General features: G+C 35.9%; 1 protein-coding gene across 3 annotated transcripts in view; it reads left to right on the top strand.

Moving 5' to 3' along the window:
• The window catches only part of UNC13C (unc-13 homolog C), a 244,132-nt gene that overhangs the window by 179,930 nt on the left and 43,964 nt on the right, over positions 1–20,238 (top strand). For all 3 annotated transcript variants that reach the window (XM_075100328.1, XM_075100329.1, XM_075100330.1), the window contains 5 exons: positions 9,726–9,852; positions 10,836–10,932; positions 11,386–11,529; positions 12,528–12,605; positions 18,246–18,323. In XM_075100328.1, the coding sequence (XP_074956429.1) occupies positions 9,726–9,852; positions 10,836–10,932; positions 11,386–11,529; positions 12,528–12,605; positions 18,246–18,323 (524 nt within the window). The remainder of the gene's footprint in view (positions 1–9,725; positions 9,853–10,835; positions 10,933–11,385; positions 11,530–12,527; positions 12,606–18,245; positions 18,324–20,238) is intronic.

The following is a 20,238-nucleotide window of genomic DNA, read 5'->3' as shown; positions in this document are numbered from 1 at the left end:
AGAGAACATTCTAATTGCTGTTATTATCATAATTAATTCTGGTAGTGGCCAGAAATCAAGGCCAGGATCAGAATTCATCAGAAATGAATTAGCTGCTGTGCAAACACAGCAATAAACAGTCTCGATCCTGCACAGCCAAGATTCTGAAGTGTCAGGCCTTATAAAAATAGAAGAACAAGAAAGTCATTGCACCATTTTATGCATTTAATGCAGGTTTTCTTTTTAAGTTTGCTGTTGTCCTCAATGCATAAGCAGACATCATCTTACTGTTTTTCTGACAGATTCCTCTTTCACAACAGGAACTGATAAAGTGATTTGAAAAAGAAGAGGCAAGTCTGTGAGTTGATGGTGAGCACAGAGACAGCATAGAAAAAAAACCCAAAAAAGCTAATGCTGCCCAGAGAAAGGTCATGCCATTTGGTGGCAGATTTCAAGTCTATTTTCACTACAACTCTACAATCTACAAAGTTCCCCTTAAGACAGAACATAGCCTTGGCTTAGGGGGAGACCACAGAGCAGACCTGGGGAGGTGGGGCTAAGGTTACGGATGGGAGATCAGGGCAGCATCCACCAGAACGCAAGGTTTCATCAGGGTATGAAAATATGTAACCTTTCTATTTTAGTGGATCTTGTTCTTCATTCACACATTTCAGCAAATGTATTCCGTCCTCATTTTTCCAGAGACCTGAGGAATAGACATATGTAGTCTCATGGGGGATTCAGAGAGACTGTAAAGGCAAAGACAAGGAGACTATGGTTGGGGTTAATAATAAACTTTCCTTTGGTAGATAATCAATAAGATTAAATGTGACATGATTGGAGGAAGAGGGGAGTTAGAAATGTTCTTTGGTCAGCCTAACAAACAGTGATGTTAATAACAGCAGTTACATGCAGTAATGTACTGGATGGCTGAGCTTTTTGAGTATGAGAATCCAGCTGAGTACCTACCACATGTAAGGCAGAGATCCCCAGGCTTGCCTAAAAAGTACTGTAGCCATACCAAATGGCACTATTTTTTTGAAGTTAATTAGACCCACTAATGAAGGCAGTTAAAGTGGACGGAACTGTTCCCAGGAGCTAAGTTAATATTTCTTCACAGCATCATATTGTGCTATATCGGTGTGTCATCTCACTTAGAACTATGTCAGAGATCTCTAGTACGGCATGACCTTATACCACGGGGCATGCCCACTATATCTTTTGGTCATTCCCTAACCCATTTTCTTTGATTTTACATACTGAACCATAATCAGAACAATAAGTACTACGGAGTGTTTATACTGCAGTGCAATTCTACAGAAACCTGAATTAGAGCTTCCTTCTGATTGTAGGTGTATTTGTGGTGCCAGATGTTACTACAAAAATTGTAGCACACCAGTGAATATCTGACTTCATTATTTAGTCTTAAAGCTGTCACTCAATAATAGCAGTGTATAGTGCCCTATATATTTAATAATGAAAGTTCTGGCCTTATTTAATATTCTTTTAATGACTGAATATTAATCTTGTTCTGAAACATTGTTATTAGCTCTTAGCCAGTCAGTCACTGATTGTAAAACATTTGTATATAAACTCTTCTAGCGTTCCCTAACTGTGAGCACAATTTTGCTAGTCAACTTATACTAGTACTACCATGGTAGATAGACTATTAGATGTAAATGAGCCCTACATTGATTAATAATTAGGGGTTATTTATAGCATACATGGCCCTGTCCTTTCCACAAACCAAGTAAGGGAGAAGTGTTCTGTTCAGCTAAAGGGGCTATATATCACGTACAGGAGCAGGAAGAGAGCTCTCTCTTATACCAAGGGGCAATCAAGACTTCTGTAGTTTATTAGGTAGCTCAGCCTAGAAGAATAATTTGCTGCTTCTTTATTCTTGTCCTTGATTACTGTTCTTCACCAGTAAGATGATACAACTTCATTGCAACTCACTTTTTTTTTTTACAAAAATTTGAGTTATGTCTTCTTTCTGAAATAATTTTATGGCTGGGGGAAAAAAAAAAGGACATCAATCAAAATTGTGACCTTGTCCCCACAGAAAGTCACTTAAACCACCTGCATTGTTTAGTGCAGTTCTGCACCTGCTGGTTGGAGAAAAGGTTCATCCTTTTTCTCCTACAGGATATTCCCCTAACACACCCATGTAGTCCAGCAGCTAAGGCTTGTGTTTTCCTGTCCTATTTCTTGAGGGTTTTATTCTCCTTATCTCTGTTAGAGTGCAGCTGCATAACGCTCACAATGTAGGAGTGGAACTGAGCCGCTGCTTCACTTCATGAATCCTGTGAGATAATCACCCTGTAAATCCACTTATATTTTGGATTTCTTTCCTTTTAGAGACAGTAACCAATGACAGATTTCTTAAAACAAAATACTTTTATCAACTAGAATAAAGCATTTGAATAAAAGAAAATTTAAAATAACAAGCAACCTGCATGCTATTTTAATCCTGCCTGTTCTTAAACTTCATGCTAAGGTACTTTGTAAAAGCTTTCCTCATACAGCAAACAACTGTTCTTCTCCCAACTTGTGTTTTGTTAAGTTCAAGACTCAGTCTTTTACTTTCAGGACTTTTTCACATATGGAATTTCACTAGTGTCTTCTTTTCTCCTATAGGTACACAGGTAAATTTCACCTTACAGGCAGGGGCATTAGTTCTAAACTAAACATTTGACACTGGTCCCAGCAGCCCCAGGAGAATAGGATAAATCCATTAAAACTGCTTGTTTCCACATGATCTTTTAGTAAGTCTTAAGTGCAGTTTGCTGGGTAAAAATTAGAGAACACCTCTGTGTTTTTGCCTTTCTTCCTGCTTTACAGGCAGATCCAGATACAACACAGGTAATTATTAAAGCACAGCCTCACATTTATCTTGCTGCCTGATTATTCCTGTTTTGTACTTCATTCTATTAATTGTTTATAAAATGCCTATTTGGTAATATTTTACGCTCACTTGGCACTCTTGTGACAAAGAGCAGAGAATCAAGTCTAAATGTTTCCTTCATGGAAAGAAACGTTCTTAAAAAATTAAGCAATAAGTAAATGAAAGTAACCTGTCATAAAAATAACCCTGAAGATGCAAAGCTGAGTATTCAGCAGTTAAGAGCCAATACAATGAAGGCTGCCTTTATTCTCTTTTCCCTCCCAGATTCAAGCATTACAATATAGCATTTAATTATGTGATAACACATTTCCAAGAAGTAGTGGTTTCCAAGAAGCCTGTATATTCTTTCTTTATTTTGCTATTTTTATACATATTAGAGATCTATGAAAGCCAAAGTCAATGTAAACTTGATTTATATACCAACATTACTTTTCCTCTTTTATTACTTTCTGATAATGTGATTACTTCGAATAAACATTGAAACTTCAGTAGGAAGTATTTGAAACTTCCATCGTATTCTTCAGAATATGATGGGATCTAGTCATTATCACAGATCTCATATCAGATAGGATGGACCATTTCTTCTGCTCCATTCATAGCCTGAATTTCCTTAGGCTCTCCATGGTCAATTCAGGTACAAAGCAAGAATTCCACTAACAGTAAAAAAGCACAATTCAGATTATTTCAGTCCTTGGAAGCAAGTGCTTATTTCCTTCTGTAATCAATAGTAGCCATGTATATCCAAACACAGAATTTTGTCTCGGAGCATTTGTTCTTTGAATATTATTGATCTGTTTAGCTCTCATGGTACCTAAATCTCACTCTGCTGTTATATTAAAGGATAAAAGCCATACTGAGGTTGATCTTATTAAATTATTTTCTGTACTGACATTTTTCTTTGTCTTAGTTGCAAGCAGGACAAAGCAAGTTTATGCTTAATCCAGCTGCATGTCTTGCATCTGAAGTTGTTCTGTCAGTGATATACCTATCCACTTTTCTGGAACTTTTCTGGAAGTATTTGGCTGTGAAGTAGTAATGGATGAGAATAATATGCTAAATTTTCAATAAGGAGTCAAAAAAGTAACTCAGTAATGTTAAAAGATATCAAAGTTAATTTGCCTAAAGTAATTTGAAATGTTTAGGCAATATAATATAACACAGTAGGTAAAAAATGGCAAATGCAAAGTTTTGTAGTCAAAAATAGTGTTGTTTGCAGCAGATTTGCACATCCCTTATGATATTATATGTTGCATCTCTTAGATGCACTGGTATTTCATGCCCTTGAAGTTCCCATAAGCAGTTTACCTCTCCCAGAAAGTAAGGTACAGCTCTGCCTTTTCAGATGCTAAGCAGGTGGCCTTGAACTCGCTTGTACCTGCTGAGAAACCTGAACCAAGCAGAGCACTCTGAGCAAATGGCCTCTCACTTTGAGAGCTCTTCCTTGAATATAAAGGGCAATGTCATATCAGCTTTTAAAGTGTAATGTATTAAGTCAAAGAATGATTAGCCCACTTCCAATGCAGGCAAGACAAAAAAGAATAGTAAGTCCATCTTTTTCTTACAATTCTGAATGAGACAGTCTGCCTTCCTTCCCTGGTGTCTGTTCAGTGAGGAAATATGACTTTCTGGTTAAGAAATCTTTGAACAAGATCTACACTGCCTTTCATAATTCATGTATGTTCCCTTAGTAAATTCACTTGATCTCTTCATACCTTGGTTTCCCATTTGTAAAATAATAATCAGAGATGTTCAAGGTATAATCCATTATGTTTGCAAACTGCTCAAAGATATTTTGATGAAAATTTCCAAGCAAATGTAGACAAAAGATTTAAAAACACTTTTTAAAAGGACAATTAGAGGGTTTTTTACATGTAAGTGCAACGCAAAAGAGGAAGTAATGACAGAATTTTTTCAGTTTTCAGTTTATTATATGTACCTTTACATACAGTAATAAAAGCCCTTTCAGAAAGACCAGTAGTATTTCACATTCTCAAAATCAATGTGAATTACACATAATTATCAATTAGTTGTGCCCTGCTGTGTATTTCAGTTAATAACCAGTGACTTCCATTGCCTTTAGCAAAGTACAAGAACCCTGCAATGAGATGTCTAGTAGAATGTAATGTTTCCTTCTAAATTGGTTATGAACTTTGAGTTCACATTTTTCTTCATTTGTGGCCTGATCCAATATGTTACATTCAATTAGAGTCTTCCAGTTCATTTCAGCAGTACAGGGATTAAGTCTAGAGCACTATAAGCATAATACCCACATTAAAAGAGGCAATGGCATAGCAACCAACTCCTGTCCTGTAAGGAAATTGCACTGGGATCAAGTAACCAAAACATAGGTCCATCATACTGGTTTAATGTTTCCACAGTGACTCAGAGGAAGGAAAACCAATTTATACTCTGTCAATAGACTTCCTCATAGGACTTCCTGAAGAGTTCTTCTGCTACTAGCCATACTTAGTCTGTGCCATGCATATACTTCCTATTTACAGGACTGAAAGTTTGGAAATAGCAGGTTTTCTGAAACAGCACTTCTGAAAGAAATAGACAAAATATGCAGCTGGTAGTCTTTAGAATGTCTAGTAAGTAATTATTGCAAATAATATGGAATTATGTCACAATGTTTGAAAATAGCATCTGAGTTTTGATGAGAATTTTGCAGTTAATCCAAACACAATTGCCTTATACTTAGTCTCAATCATTTCCATTTTAATTAAATGTAATGGAATAGCATGTATGCAACAGTCAAACCAACTGATTGTGATATAATTTGCTAACATAAATATTCTTTGTAGTAGTTATCTATCTCTGAAATATTATCTTTAAAGCCTGGAAATTGGACAAGCTTTTTTTTTTTTTGTTAGATATTAATATATATTTACATATATCTTATCAATTTGTTCATTTTTACAGACAACTTTCCTTCTTGCAGTTCTTCTTCATAAGGATTTTAAATATTTTTTAAAACCACCTCAAGCAGTTTAACTGTATGTTAAAAAAAAACAGTGGCCAGGAAACTGCTGCAGAAAAGAAAATTTGCTTTCAGCTTTTGTACCCAAATAAGGGAAAATTACAGTTGAACAAAATATCAGATTGATTATCTGAATATTTAAAATGTTTATCTTTTATGATAGACCTTTTGTGAAGGTTGTTAGATTACCCTTTTTCCTTTTTCAGCAACTAATAATTATCAAAAATGACATAGATACTCAGAGTGATGTTATGATCTCAAGGTTAAAGGAAAAAGTGTTCTGTAGTGAACTGAATTCTATTCTAGTTTGTTAAATGGCATTATGTCTTTAGTGTAATGTAGAAGGTTTTGTTTAATAAGTCATCATTATTACTTTATTGATAAGGTACTATGACACTACAAGCATCAGACTAAAATGTAATAGTTGTATTGCAGTTTCTTTTCACTTGCAGCCTTAATAAAATCTTCTCAGCTTTCTTTAACAATTGCTGGGAAATGAGCAAGAAATCAAACAGGATTCCAAAGTATTGCTCTTTGGTCACAGGCCTGTAAGGAAAGTACCTGGGATTATAGTCCTTCCTACAGTGTCTTTTTACACATTATTCTGTAAAGAACAATTGTCTGCAATTAGATTATTTGCTAGAGAGTGTCACCAGGTCAGTGGCTGATTTCATCACACACCAAACACTTTTGCATATATTAATGCATTCCACATAATAGACTTTTTTTAAAAAAATCTCTTCTTTCTTGGTTACACAAACAGCACCAGAACAGAAGACTTTTTTTTTCCCCTCAGTGCTTCTGCTTACTGGAACTCTTCTTAAAGGTGTCACTCTAACTGTAATTTGTACCACTGAGATGGGATGACTTTTCATACAGTTTTCATTGTGTTTGTAGTTACAATACCTACCAATGGAAACTATATGTGCATTAGAGCACTACCCCATCGGAGACATTAAAGAAACCCCACAGTGTAATCAATATGTAAAAAATGATGTTCTTACTGAAACTGAAATAGATAAAAGCAGCTAAAGTTCCCCATACAAACAGATTACAGTTTACAGATTTTACAAGTTACAGAAAACTTATCATGATTTCTTCATTGATTCATGATAGGGTAATATAGACTAATGTGCCATTATCACTAATGGGAACTGCAAATGTCCATGTTACGAAACTCAGGAGATTAATTGCTGCTTATAAAAATTTGCCCCCACTACAAAGAAAGTTTCATAAAAGTAGCAGCACAAAAAAAAGACTTATAATATTACGTTTAGTGTACTGGAGATTCTCTTTATCTAGAATCAATTATGAGAAAGGTCTAGTATTTCCATCATAATCTCTTCTGGGCACATTTGCATAGCATACAATTGGCAGGTTTACTTTGAGGCTGACTCTGTATTATAATAATTTTGCAAAGGAAGGGTGAACTTTTTTAGAAGGAGTTGTATTGTGCAGCTACTACATCTGTCTTCCAGAAAGTCTAAAATGGATATATCTGTATAGGAAAATACAGTGCCAACATTCCTTCCAGAAAACAAAGACACAGATCACCAGACTGCATCATGTATCCTGTGTTGTCTCACATTTGCATTAAGTTGTGCAAGATTTTCAGAAATTAAGAAAGCAATCCATGTGTCTTAATCTAAATTTAGTGTGCCTACAGTGGTATTCTTATGCTTTCTTACAGAAATCCATGGTTACTGTGGATAAACCCATTTAATATCACCCAGTTAAAATTGTCATGGGTTGATTCATATGAACACCTGTTTTCTCCATTCTTTGGTTTATATAAACTGAAGAGGTAATGTGCATGGATAGAAAATTACTTTATAGGTCATGTGAAGTATTTTCTGATGTTCTCATAGGTTAATATTAGGAATTGAGGATGCATTTTTCACTTATACCTAGCTACAAGTAATACCCTAGGAGACTCCTGAAATACGTTTTCTAAAGCATAATAGCCTGGAGAAAAAAAACTCAGTTATTCATTAATTACTTTTGTGCTCATTTCTAATGTGTCATTATTTAGATCTTAACTTAAAAGTGAAAATATAAATGAATGGTATTGTGTAAGTTGTACCCTCCTGGACAAGTTTGCCTGTCATTGGCAGCAGCTCATTTCTAAAATTGAAATAAGCATTTGCTTGGTTTGTGATACCATAACAAATATTCTGAAGTTGCATAGTATAACCTAATAACCCATTCATGCAACACTTGAATGAAAAAATGCTATTCATTTCAGAATTTCCACTCTATTGGGATGCTATATAAGACAGATTTTCTTTAATAATGACTTAAGCAGTAGATGTGCACTGAGTCTGACAGCAACAAGATAATTGTTCTCAGTCAAAGACTGGTATCACTTTTAAGAACTACCTCTTACTGAGCAAATATCTGGTCTTCTAGCTATTTACAATAATAGATTGTGGAAAAGTTCCTACCAGAATTAAAAAAAAAAAAAGATTCCTCAGTTCTCTAGAAAGTAAGACCCATGAGAGTAAGCATACATGTTTCTCTGTAGTTCTATTTAAGGCTAGTAACCAATTATACTAGTTAGGAACAATTTGTAGTACTCTGAAGTAGTAATTGGGCATGAACAAATGCAACATTTGGACAGAAACTGATTTACTGATTTTTCTGGAGTGTGATGAAAAGGTGCTGAAGGTGAAAATGCTAACACAATGCTAAAAAGGCAATAAAAGCCCACAGGGACACTTCATAAGCTGATTCCCACAGAACTTAGTAATTCACTGCATAATCTGCTTCTGAAACATTTATTTCTTATACAGCATGGTGATATTTCTAGAGTGCCGATTTGATATAATAATAAAAGTAAAAATTTCCTGTTAGTGTACCGGGTCAGATCTGAGAAACACAGAATGTGTATTTCATACTGCATTTGCACTGATGGAGAACTGAGTGGTATATTCATGTGTGCGCATGACAGAGGATGGGATGCTCCCACTGTTACATATATCATATAAAAATTATATATATAATGAGGTTCACATGCAAATACTATGAAAAATTTGTGTAATGCTATGTTATGATGAAGCAGAAGGAAGGAGTAACAAGGACGTTTTAAAGAGGTGAGTTCTTAATACATACTACTTACACAAGAATGTCATTCCTGCTAAGCATCTGTATTTGGTCACTTGTTAAGGGAGCTGGGAAAAAAGATTAGTCTTTTGCTTAAGGAACCATGTTTTCATGGTTACAGGTGGCTCCGTGACTCCTGCCATCCATGGCCATCTGCATATCCATTATGTTGAAAACAGGAGGACACTGAGAAGGTGGAGAAACCCATTTGAAAAACGTCAGAAATACCTTATTAAACCAGCTTTTCTACTTGTGCCATGTGTAAATCCAATGGCTGTAGAGCTGCAGAGTTGTTGTTTCTTTCTTTTTCTTAACTATATGTGATAAATGCAGCCCATTTACCAATGTAGGTTTCACAGCTTCATATAGGACTGGCATTTATAGTTGTTACTTCATTTGGCTACTACACAGCTATAGTTGTCTTTTCTAACTTGACATCTGACACAGCTTCTTAACCATTTTGTAACAACCAAAGAAAAATCTAAAGAACAGGAAGTCAGCAAGTTTGTGGGTTTTCTCACTGCAGTGAAGAGAGTTGAAAAGCCTAACTTGTGGTCTGGTCTTTGTTTTAGTTTTCCTAAGGGTACTCAGAACCTGAAGATTGAAACTGTGGGTACTGCTACCTCTAAAAAAATCAAACCAATTGTGCTTTGAAATGCAAGTACTGTATTATTACATCACTAGTGCATTGAGGTACAGGAATGTTATTTATTGTTAGAATGCTATTAAATGCTTTTATTTCAAATCATTCTATTACAGAACATGAAAAGCAGCGGTTATGCAAAAGCACAGATTATATGAATTTGCACTTCAAAGTGAAATGGTTTTATAATGAATATGTGCGAGAACTCTCTGCTTTCAAGGATGCAGTCCCTGAATACTCTCTGTAAGTCGTGTAAAGGGAAGTCTATAGTTTGGGCTTGGTGCAAGGTTTATTTTGGTCAAATATTTACGCTCAAGTTTGTGCAAGATCTCAAGGAGCGTAGCACTGACAACTCTTTACTTTTTGCTGTTCCTCCTCTTTAATTCTTCATTCTAGCAAATGCAGGTATTAAAAGTGTTGTTAGCTATTTCATAGGACTCTTCAACCAACTGTTGTAAATGCAGCTCTTAATAGATGACAAAATATTTTTGTCAGAAAATGCCTGAGGAATGTATGAAATGTGGGAACAGCAGCAGTATTAGTTACAGGCCCCTGCATTTGGTTCATACCCGAATTTGGATAAAGCTACAATGCTAATGGGTATACTGTTGAAAACATTCTTACTGAGCTGGGTTAATATTCAGCTGCTGTTTTCATTTTCACCTTTTCTCCTGCAATTGATACATTCAATCCTGTCCTTTTATATGAGCTATCCTTCATCTCATTCCTTAATCTTCTGTAAGTCTCCTGATTTGTGAGATGGTTTGGGGCCTAATATTGCTTTAATTTTTTTTTAAATAAACTAAAGAAAAATAAAGCACAGATGATGTATTATTAAAGCAAAGTTTTCTCCAAGTTATTTCACATACAAATAAAAAAATGAATGTTAGTAAAGAACCAATATTGATAAAGACACATTTTAAAATAGAAAAAATGTGCAGAATATAATCCCCTGCAAAACATGGATGCATTTCTCTGATGGCTACTGCTAATTTTGCGTCAATGGGGTAGACCAGTTAGAGTATTGTGAAACTGAGGCCTGAACAACATTTTGGTAGTCACAGTGTCTTTGGTGACAAAAATTTCCCAGGATGAGAGACTTTTTATCAACTAGAACAGATGTGAAGACACAGGGTACCAAATTGCTGGGTAGTATGACATCTGTCCTCCCAGGATCTTTATGAAATGTACTTACTTTTCTTTACAAAATTGTTTTTAATTTTCAGGTGGTTTGAGCCATTTGTCATGCAGTGGCTGGATGAAAATGAGGATGTCTCAATGGAATTTCTTCATGGAGCACTAGAAAGAGACAAAAAAGATGGGGTGAGCCTTTACCTTTTAAAGAAAAGAATAAAGAAGGTATTAAGACAGTTATTTAGCACTGCAAAACCAGAAGTATGTTTGGTCTCACATTATCCTTGTTAGACCTCACAAGATATAACAGTCCTTGGAAGATAACCGTATGGACAAGTTCCTGCCCTAATTCCATCTGCCTAAATTCCTCATAGACTTCAGTCTACGCTTTCTCTAAACTCTGATGTGATACTGATGTCATGAAAAAGAATTTTGGTTTTATTTTTAAGAGGTTTGAAAGTAGTACAATGTGAGAAGTCACATTTCTCAGTATTATCAGTGAGACCTCTTTTTAATTCATTTTTTATTTATTTTTGTGACTCTTCTATGACTTCTTTTAGGAAGAATTTCAAGGGTAAGTAAATCAGTAAATATAGGTTTGATCTCTAACAAGCATGAAATTATTTAAATGTTTCTCTCCAGTTTCAGCAAACATCAGATCATGCCCTCTTCTCTTGTTCTGTGGTTGATGTCTTCACACAGCTCAATCAAAGCTTTGAGATTATTAGGAAACTGGAGTGTCCTAATCCAGAAGCACTGTCTCATTTAATGAGAAGATTTGCAAAGGTAAATTAAAATCAGTGCATCTCACCTAAGCTTCAGAGGAAGTGCCATTGTGTTGCCATGTACTTAAAAGCTAATTCCAATGTTGTTTAGAATCACTCTTCTATCTCTCACTGGGATCCTTAGAAAGACATGCTGTCTGTGCCTTATGACTGTTTTTCATCTACTTTGTCAAAATTATTTACCACTTTGAGAAGTACTATTCCCTCTGAGATTTCTTATTTATGTTTTTTATACAATCGTTATTCTTTCTAAACACTGATTACAGTTCCATGAATGGAGCAATTTAGTGAAATGTAATTATTTAATCAGTCAGTGCAAGGGAAGGAAAAATTCAAGGTATTGCAATAAAGAATTGTCAGTTGAAGCCCTAAAGTTGTAGTTCTTATTCACTTGTTGTTTGATAAACTCAACTTTGTTAGGCCAGCTTTCTATTTGGATTGTAACATTTCCTCACAGGCTTTAGATTTCCATTACACTCCTGATGGCTTTTAAAAAGTTTGCATTTACATTTACTTCTGTTCTTCAATTGCAAGTTTTCCAGTTCTAAACAAAGTTCTTATTTACATGATTATTGTAAGGTAAGCTGATATTGCCAGGCTTTGGACAGTGCTCCCTTCGTCTTATTTTTCCATTATATTTTTAATCTATGCATTGTCATCCTAGAGAATTTTTTGAACTGGCTACTGTTCCATTAAGTATATAGCACATTGCAAGGAATAGAGCTCTCAATGCTTCTCAAAAACAGTATGACTAAAATTAAACTATCTCTGCTATTTAAAATTACTTTGCATTCAGAACATCCACAACTATCTGTTGTGCAGGAATTTGAAAATATGATCATAGGATTGTTTATGTAATGTCTAAAAAACCCTATACACTAAATGTGTAAGCACCTGTAAAAATCTATCATCAATATAAATCTCCTTTTTTGAGTTTTTTTATTATTTTTATTTTACATTATGAAATTTACTATTTAAAAGATTTTTCTCCTCTCCTAGACTATCAACAAAGTGCTTCTTCAGTATGCTGCAATTATTTCAATTTACTTCAGCTCATGTTGTAATAAAGAAAATGTGGTGAGTAAAAAGCTGAATTTTGCTTCTGCCTCAGAAATTACCTTTCAATGACTTATTGTACTTTTGCAAATTGTAATCACTTTTGTGAATGAGAAGAAGCATGAACGGAGGAAGGGATTTTTGCTTTGCTTTATTTGGAATCATAGAATCATTAAGTTTGGAAAAGACCTCGAGGATCATCAAGTCCATCTGTCAGTCCAACACTACCACGTCTCCTAAACCATGCCCTGACGTGCCAAGTCTACGTGTCTTTTAAATATTTCCAGAGATGGAGACTCTACCACCTCTCTGGGCAGCCTGTTCCAATGCCCAACCACTCTTTCAGTGAAGAAATTTTTCCTAATATCCAATCTAAACCCCCCCGATGCAGCTTGAAGACATTTCCTCTCATTCTATCTCTAGTAACTTGGGAGAAGAGACCAACACACCCACCTCACTACACTCTTCTCTCAAGTAGTTGTAGAGAGCAATACGGTCTCTGCTCAGCCTCCTCTTCTCCAGACTAAACAACCCCCGTTCCCTCAACCTCTCCTCTTAAGACCTGCTCTCCAGACCCTTCACCAGCTTCGTTGCCCTTCTCTGGACATGCTCCAGCAACTCAATGTCCTCCTTGTACTGAGGGGCCCAAAACTGAACACAGTAGTCACGGTGTGGCCTCAACCAGTGCCCAGTACGGGGACACGATCACTGCCCTGCTCCTGCTGGCCACACTAGTCCTGATACAAGCCAGGATGCTGTTGGCCACCTTGGCACACTGCTGGCTCATATTCAGCTGGCTGTCAAACAGCACCTCCAGGTCCTTCTCCACCAGGCAGCTTTCCAGCCAGTCTTCCCCAAGCCTGTTGCATTGGGTGGGGTTGTTGTGATCAAAGTGCAGGACCTGGCACTTTGCCTTGTTAAACCTCATAAAATTGACCTCAGCCCATCAATCCAGTCTGTCCAGGTCCCTCTGTAGAGCCTTCCTACCCTCGAGCAGATCAACACTCCCACTCACCTTGGTGTCACCTGCAAACTTGCTGAGGGTGCGCTTGAACCCCTCATCCAGCTCATTGATAAAGATATTAAACAAGACTGGCCTCAAAACTGAGCCCTGGGGAACAACACTCGTGACTGGCCGCCAGATGGATTTAGCTCCATCCACCACAACTCTCTGGGCTCGGCCATCCATCCAGTTTTTTACCCAGCAAAGAGTACACCTGTCCAAGCCATGAGCTGCCAGCTTCTCTAGGAGGATGCTGTGGGAGACAGTGTCAAAGGCTTTGCTAAAGTCCAGGTAGACAACAACCACAGCCTTTCCCTCATCCACTGGGTGCGTCACCTGGTCATAGAAGTAGATCCAGTTGGTCAGGCAGCATGTTTTCATAGCTGCTTACATTGCTGTGTGATAATTTCAGTGTTAAGGTAGACAAAAATTTACAAGATGGCCAGAAAACACTCCCTGGGTAACAGCCTTACACAATGGTGAATATGGTGAATATATCTTCATCTTTTTTTCAAAAAAAAAAAAATTTGTCTGAGATTTCATTTTGCACGGCTTGCTTCTCTTTGTCTATTTATTCATTAGAGAGTTTATAAGATAATTTTTCCCTGTGCAGGGAGTGTGTGCAGACTTTTCTGCTACTACCATTCACTCTCTGTGCTTTATCCATGCAGCAGTGAAAAGAAAATCATGCTATTTTGTTGCCTCACTGCTTACAAGAAACTCCCTAATGAAGGACCAGGTTGCCATGGACTCAGAAATACCTGATATATGGACACTAAAGGTGTGGTTAAGCAAATGAAGACATTATCAATAGGTTAACATGACCAAGGAAAACGATTTTTGTAAACTGACTTTTCAGTATCATTGATAATCAAAGTTACTACTCCCAAGGCAGGCAACATTTAGCACTATTTAGTAGTATGTTGTACAGATGTATCAGTCTACAATTAAATAAATAATTGCAACACCATCCTCATACTATTAATCTTTAAAAATACGGCCCTTATTTAGCTCATATACAGATCTCAGTTGTATTTGTCACATCCCTGTGCATGGCTTGAGGACACGCTCATTCCTGCAGTGCTCCCTGTAGCATGAGACAGTGACATAATCTAGAGGTCAGCATCATACACAATAATAGACTTCCAAAAGACATCTATTTTGCATCTGTTGCATCTAAATATCAATTATTGGTAGTTCTTACGAGCAACATTGCAAAAGACTAGAATTATTAATTATTCAGGGCACAGATACATTTGCTAGGAGAGACTTATACCATCCTGTTCCTCTATATAATTTTGTCTAAAACAGAATTAATAAATAGAAATAGCAAACTCAAAACTTTATTGTAAAGTAGAAGTTTTATATACAGCTTTTACAGAGGAGCGACTTTCATTTATATAGATGTGTCATGTCTCAGATTTTACTTCCCACTTCAGATATTTCAACTTTGAAGCCCTTTGCAGCAAACACATTGGAAGGACTCACTTTACTAGATATCCACACATCTTTTCAGCACCAGGCCAAGTTTGGCAATCATTGTGTATGGAGAATCAGTCTTATAGCTGTAGAAACACTAGAAAGCATGCGAATAGAATAGAATAGAATAGAATAGAATAGAATAGAATAGAATAGAATAGAATAGAATAGAATAGAATAGAATAGAATATTTCATTTGGAAGGGACCTACACAATCATCTAATCCAACTGCCTGACCGCTTCAGGGTTGATGAAAAGTTAAAGCATGTGGTTAAGGGCATTGTCCAAATGCCTCATAAACACTGACAGGCTTGGGGCATCGACCACCTCTGTAGGAAGCCTCTTCCAGTGTTTGACCACCCTCTCAGTAAATAAATGCTTCCTAACATCTGGTCTAAGCCTCCCCTGATGCAGCTTTGATCCATTCCTGTGTCTCCTGCCACTGGATGCCAGCTGGTATATGATAGACCAGTACACCATATTGCCAGGCTTTTCCCCCATAATCTATCAGGATGTAAATCTTCATGCATTTTTAACTTCACAGGTACTCCTTTTACATACATATTTCTCACCTCTTTCCCCTCTAGGGCAAATACAGAGCTGAAAAGAACACCACGCTTTCTCTCCCCAGTACAGAGGAGTGAACGCATTACATGCCTTCTACTTTAATGTTAATCAGTCCAAACCAAGCTTCATCTAAAATAATCTGTCTCTTTATTTGACTATTTATAAGTAATAAGTATTCTCAAAATTTAATATAAAAAAGAAATAAATTTTGTAGCTGTTTTCCATTTCTTTCAACCCAGTGCTAATGTTAAATAAACCTTACTGCTTTCTAGAAGAAATTACTTTTAATAGATACTGTTGAGACATCGAGTGAAACTGTTTGTATAGTCTTTTGGTTGGTTGAATGGGATTTTTTCTAATTGTTGGAGTGATTGATTTCTGAAGTCACCCTGGTATGCCAGCCTTTACTAAAGCTTTAGATTGAATTAATCTCATTAGGATATAAAGTATTATATCAAATACCTTTGGGGGACATAACTTATTTTTAACAGAAGCTACCTTTATGGAATATATACTTTTAGATTAATAAAGACCATTTGATCTGATGATCTCAATTATAATAAAATTCTATCTCCTACATTAGAGATTAGAAGAGATTAAAACAAATACTTTTTACAATTGAAGTTAGATTTTGGCATTCTTTTTCAAGTCAATCCTTCTACTCTTTTTATTAAACACTATAAAATGTGCCCATAAACTGTTCAAATAAAAGCATATCAAAGGTGCTTTTCATAAAGACATGACTCTAATGTAAAAACATCCTCTTATCTTCTGCTTCCTGTCAGAGTTTACAAACAAACCTGGGTTTATGTATTGTACTTGCCACTCACTTTCATGTGTTATTGCATCTGGCTGGCTGATTCCTGTAAATTGCTGCAAAGAGTATTCTGAAGGACGAGATGACAATGAAATAATAAGATGATGTTTTTAAGATCTGGTTCTGCTGTTTACTGACAGCAACAGAAGTTTTTCCATTGAGCCAAGGTAGGCTTAGGCTCTGAAAGAGCAACCTTAGCTAGTCTCGAAGGAAACTTTGAAAACTGCCTCAGTATGAACTATTTATCTCATAGCTTCAGTATATTGCCAAAGGCATTTGCACTTGTTTTGAACAAAAGAATGAAGATGTTATATTCAGGTAGTTGTTCCCCCATCAGAAAACTTAATCACTGATTTGTGATATTGCAGATAATTTCCAGAATAATGAATATGTCAGAGGAGAGGAGATAGCACAGGAGAGGAGGGCACAGACTTAGTTATCACAAATTAATAGAAGGTAAATGAACAAATAGAAGAAGTAGGGTTTGTGGATTTTTCAAGAGACAGGAAGAGAGGTGACTTTTCAACCATTACACCAGGCCAGATGCCTTTCGCATGAGGCCAGAGAGCGTGCTTTACTAGGAAGCAGTAATGTAAGTATTAAGAAATTAGATGAATTTTCTTTTTTCCCTTCAGTTGAGGAGGACTCTGACACCAAATTTCTTTGACAGTAATGTAGAACTAATTAAAGCTAAATTATGTTATTGATTTTTGAATACCAAAATCTAATCCCACTATGTTTCAGCACTACATTGGAATATGCTACTAACTAGAAAGGTACAAATGAGTATCAATCACTGTAATCATTCCATCACCTTCTTGTTGTCTGAAAAAAAGTATATGTGTTTTATTGCAATGCATTACTTCAGTGTCTAAATTAATCTAATCATACACTAAAACACACTGACCTTGACAAGGCAGAACTCTTTTAGCAAGTATTATCTTATTGCTTCCCCTGCACAATGCCGAACTAGCATATAATGTCATCTGAGTACACAAAATTCTAGTAAAAGAACCTTTCTTCCATAATTTTGTAATAAGATGTTTATATTTATCCAGCAATTGCTGTATTTTACACTGAGGCTCTGTGTTCTGCCTTAAAGAAATGAGATTAAACAACAATATTTTTAGACTAAAATAATATGTTTACAAAATTCTATGCCTTATTCACCAACTTTTCAAGAAATGCAAAATATACATTTCTGAAATATTACTCTGCTATTAACAGAACTGCCTGTTGATTTATTAAAATACTTAAGCACCAGCCATTATCTGGGTTACAGTGCTGTCACAGTTTTCTGCAAAGGCTGGGTCTAGAAAGCAATCTGGCATTCTCTGTTTCCCAGTCTGTTTTCACTCCCAAAGTACTTTGATCATTATTGTGTCTACTCTCAGAGAGACAATAATGTAATACCTGTGTTAATCCACCAGATGTAGTTATATTAAGTTGACTAGCAACTACATGGGATATAAGGTTCAGGATATGAAGTACTGGGATCTGAAAACTGACCAGCTGGTTAGATGATGTTCGGTTTCCTGTGGGGCAACACCATCTTAAGGGCATAACACATGGTCACAGGCTGAGCGGGTTTGCTGTCTGGGCAGAGGTGTGTGAATTAAAGAAGGAAGGGGAGGCAGCAGTGGTCAGGAACCTGATATCCTTCTCTAAAAATGAAATTGCATGAATGTAGGGGCTGCTGGAGAACTGGTCTTCAGCCCAGAGGCTGTGAATACATATATTCGTACATAAAAGGAACATAACATGCACATTCTCATATTTGGTGCTCTCTTTGTAGCCCTGTATCCTGATGAACAACATTCAACAATTAAGAGTCCAGCTTGAGAAAATGTTTGAGTCCATGGGAGGAAAGGAGGTGAGTCATATTTGTTTCCTGGTTTGTTCAAAGTTCCTTAGAGATCATTAGCATCATGTTTTCATCCTAGTCACATCCTTTACTTCTGCTTGCAAAGAAAATCAAAATGTGTTAAAGTCTACAAGAACTATTTAATGCCCTGACAATACTAGAAAGACCTAACACTATTTTACAGAAACATGCTAATGATCTGTAAAGTTCAACCAACACTGGGTGTTTTGTGGTGTAATCTGTAGTGCCAGCTTTATTTTAATGTTTGTATTGGGCTATACTTTGCGCTTTTTATGTATTGGTATGTTTTGCCTGTATCTGAAAATTTTGTAGAATATGTGCTTTGTGTTTTGTCTATAATGTGTCATGTCTTTGTCTAATGCCTTTGACTTGCAATCCACTGAGCAGAAGAAAGAAGGAGAGAGATTCTTTTATGAGGTTTGTAATAGTAAGCATCTTTTATTATTCCTGACCATATTTTCTAAGGTTAAGAACAGTTATATTTCCTACAAATATCCATTCATGCATTTGTGTAATTCCATAAGATCTAAGATCAAAAAGAGCTATGCTTGGGCATTCAGTCGACACTCTAAATTGAAAAGTTTTACTAGGCAGATAGCATAAAGTCTTTCAGAATTTCTAAAAAAATCTATAAAACATTTTTAAGTGCACTTTTCAGTATCTAAGGACCTGCTTGTATTCAAGATTTTGCACCATTTCACCAAAGATACTACTCAACAGTCCAGAACATGCTTAGCTTTATCTTCTTTTATATTTCAGAAGACTTAGAAGTGCCTGAAGTCCTGTCAACAGTAAAAGGATATCAACATGTGTTTCAATACATTGTTAATGGTAGTCTTTGACTGTTCTGAAAGCTAATGAAGAAATTAACATCTTTTCAAGCTACAGAATCCTGTCTTCTTGTTAAAAAGTAATGTTTGGATCATGAATATATTATCCTTATTATCAGTAGCTGGCTTTAAAAAAGTAGTTACATATACATCAGCTTTTTCTTGTTGAGACTGTAATTTCACAAAACTTTGAGCTAATGTTACCACACTATAGGGTGAATTGGAAAATACATATTTCATATTTCCCCATCCACCGTGGGACACTGCAGAGGTGGGATAGTCCCATGTCACGCAATGAATAACACCTTCCAAATGAACTTACATATTAACTCCATGGTGAGGAGGTTTTGTTAAGTTAGTAATAGCTTCTTGAAGCTGCCATGGCAAAAATAATTCTTGCTCCAGAGAATGTGAAATAAATCTCTGGAGCATTGCCGCCACTGAAAATTTCAAACTTTAAAAATATATATATATATATTTATCATCCAGACATGGCTATGGTTTTTGTGGTTACTGTTAAGCCCCTTTCTGAATATTACAAATAATCTTGTCTTCAATGCTCTTATGTTCTGTGCAAAGTACTTTTGTATTAAGGTATTGGATCCAATCCTACATGTTGAATGTCATCAATCATAAAAAAAGCTAAGTGTCCACAAATCCTGATGAAGACAAGGGCAGAGGAAAACTGAGTAGCACTTTATGTCTATATCTATCAAATTATTTTCAGATCAGAATAATTTCTTTAATCTCCTAAATGTCCCATTTTCCTCAAGAAAATATTAGTTTCCCTTTTGCTCCCAATAGCTTATATAATTTTTAAAAAATTAAAAAAAATAATTAGGGTTTTTCATAGCAGTTCTCTTTCAAAAGCTCCCATTATCACTTCTCATTCTTTTTGCTTTCCCTTTTGATGTTAATCAAGATGAATTATTAAGGGGATTGCAGTATCAAAGCAACATTTCCTACAAACGTGGTGCAACATGCAACCCTTGGAAAGAATTCGGAGACATTTTTCTAAAATCCATTTGTTAGGTACCTTAAGTGCATGTCTGATTCATGGTCCAAGAAAAAAG

Source organism: Phalacrocorax aristotelis, chromosome 7 (genome assembly GCF_949628215.1).
Source record: "Phalacrocorax aristotelis chromosome 7, bGulAri2.1, whole genome shotgun sequence".
NCBI classification, from domain to species: domain Eukaryota; kingdom Metazoa; phylum Chordata; class Aves; order Suliformes; family Phalacrocoracidae; genus Phalacrocorax; species Phalacrocorax aristotelis.
Note: the sequence above shows the minus strand (reverse complement) of the source record. Positions and strands in the feature narration are given on the sequence as shown.